The 2,052-nt window shown below is 41.7% G+C and overlaps 1 protein-coding gene across 1 annotated transcript in view; it reads right to left on the bottom strand.

Annotated features, from left to right (window-relative positions):
* The window catches only part of DNA2 (DNA replication helicase/nuclease 2), a 42,672-nt gene that overhangs the window by 22,242 nt on the left and 18,378 nt on the right, over nucleotides 1-2,052 (bottom strand). The window contains exon 7 of the mRNA XM_012801305.2: nucleotides 355-472. Within this exon, the coding sequence (XP_012656759.1) occupies nucleotides 355-472 (118 nt within the window). The remainder of the gene's footprint in view (nucleotides 1-354; nucleotides 473-2,052) is intronic.

The following is a 2,052-nucleotide window of genomic DNA, read 5'->3' as shown; positions in this document are numbered from 1 at the left end:
GCCGCTGGTGCCCTAGCCACTGAGCCACAGGAGCCAAACCCCCAGCTAATTTGTTTGAGATGGGGTCTCGCTCTTGCTCAGGCTGGTCTCAAACTCCTCAGCTCAGGCAATCTACCGCCTTGGCCTCTCAGAGTGCTAGGATTTAAGGCATGAGCCACCATGCCTGGCCCCTGAGCTTGATATTTTATAAGAGTATATTATAAAAGTTTAAAAAAAAATACAGCTGAAAATTACAACCTGTATTACACCTAGCAAGTTCAGTGGCAGACTGCCAGATATAAATATTCATGTATCCCCCAAAGATTAAAGAGGGATGGTGGGCAGAGGAATAATATTGAAAGAAAACAGCTCAACCTCTTTTATCTAGATGGTTTGCAGGCACAAAGTACATCTGACCAGTCTTGAGGTAGAGAAGCCAGCCGGCCTCTGGATCAGCTCTTCTCTCTTGGCAAAGGAGAGTATACAGAATGACCTGTACAAATATTGAATAAACAAAACTATTACTTTCTCTATTTCTCTACAGTGTCTTGCAACAAACTCATATATAATGAGTTTTATTTTAAAATCAAAAGATAAATGAAGCTACTTCCATTTTAAAAACATGAACAAAATTGGTAAAGTAACACAACAAATTTTTTCTCTTTAGTCCCACAACCAATTTAATGTCAGACATTTAATTTCCGCAAAACAAAGATCATGGCTCGGCACCTGTAGCTCAGCGGGTAAGGTACCAGCCACACGCACAAGATCTGGCAGGTTCAAATCCAGCCCTGGCCTGCCAAACAACAGTGACAACTAGAACCAAAAAACAGCCGGGCATTGTGGCCAGCGCCTGTAGTCCCAGCTACTTGGGAGGCTGGGGCAAGAGAATCGCTTAAGCCCAAGAGTTTGAGGTTGCTGTGAGCTGTGATGCCATCGCACTCTACTGAGGCCAACATAGGGAGACTCTATCTCCAAAAAACCAAAGCTCATGCTTCTCAGTTTTACTTAGACAATACAGAAAAATAGAGAATTTGTCTTAGACAGTAAATATTTAGATTTCTAATAGATTAAAGAGGAAATTAATCGAACAATGTTTTACATTTTGAAGTTAACAGCCTTTAGACATTATTTTCTCTATTAAAACAAAACATTAAAATGATTATGCTATAAATGATATATCATGTTATAGTTCATTACAAATAAGACTAAACTCTATGGTTTGTTTTGTTTTGTTTTTGAGACAGTCTCACTATGTTGCCCTTGGAAGAGTGCCACAGCATCACAGCTCACAGCAACCTCAAATTCTTGGGTGTAAGCAATTATCTTGCCTCAATTTCCTAAGTAGCTGGGACTACAGGCACCTGCAGCAACACTTGGCTATTTTTTTGTTGCGGTTGTCATTGTTGTTTAGCTGGCCCAGGCCGTGTTCATACCCACCAGCCTCAGGGCATGTAGCTGGCACTGTATTTACTGTGGTACAGGCACCAAGTCCAGTTTGTTTTTTGAGATATCATTAATTGCCTTACACTTAAGGGTGTTCTTCAGAGAAACCATTAAAAACAAGATTAAAAAGTTCCTTCAGGACATAAGAAAGCTTTAGCAGCAAAAATGAGTCATTCAGTTGGAGTCATATACAACATAAAGATGAGCTAATTTGTTTTCCAAAAAACAAGGATTGGGCGCAACACCCCATATACCGAGGGTGGTGGGTTCAAACCCAGCCCTGACCAAACTGCAACAAACAATTGCCAGGCATTGTGGTGGGCATCTGTAGTCCCAGCTACTTGGGAGGCTGAGGCAAGAGAATTGCCTAAGCCCAGGAGTTGGAGGTTCTGTGATGCCACAGCACTCTACTGAGGGTGACAAAATGACTCTGTCTCAAAAAAAAAAAGAAAAGAAAAGAAAAGAACAAGGATTCAAATATTAATAATTTAAGAAGGGGCTTGGCTCCCATGCTCAGTGGTTAGGGCATGGGCCACATACACCAGGGCTGGCAGGTTCAAACCCTGCCTGAGCTTGCTAACCAACAATGAGGACAACAACAACAAAATAGCCTGGCGTTGTTATGGC

The sequence above is a fragment of the Otolemur garnettii genome, unplaced genomic scaffold, assembly GCF_000181295.1.
Source record: "Otolemur garnettii isolate 467f Iridium unplaced genomic scaffold, OtoGar3 scaffold00008, whole genome shotgun sequence".
NCBI classification, from domain to species: domain Eukaryota; kingdom Metazoa; phylum Chordata; class Mammalia; order Primates; family Galagidae; genus Otolemur; species Otolemur garnettii.
The sequence above is the reverse complement of the archived record's forward strand: the minus strand, read 5'-3'. Positions and strand labels throughout refer to the sequence as shown.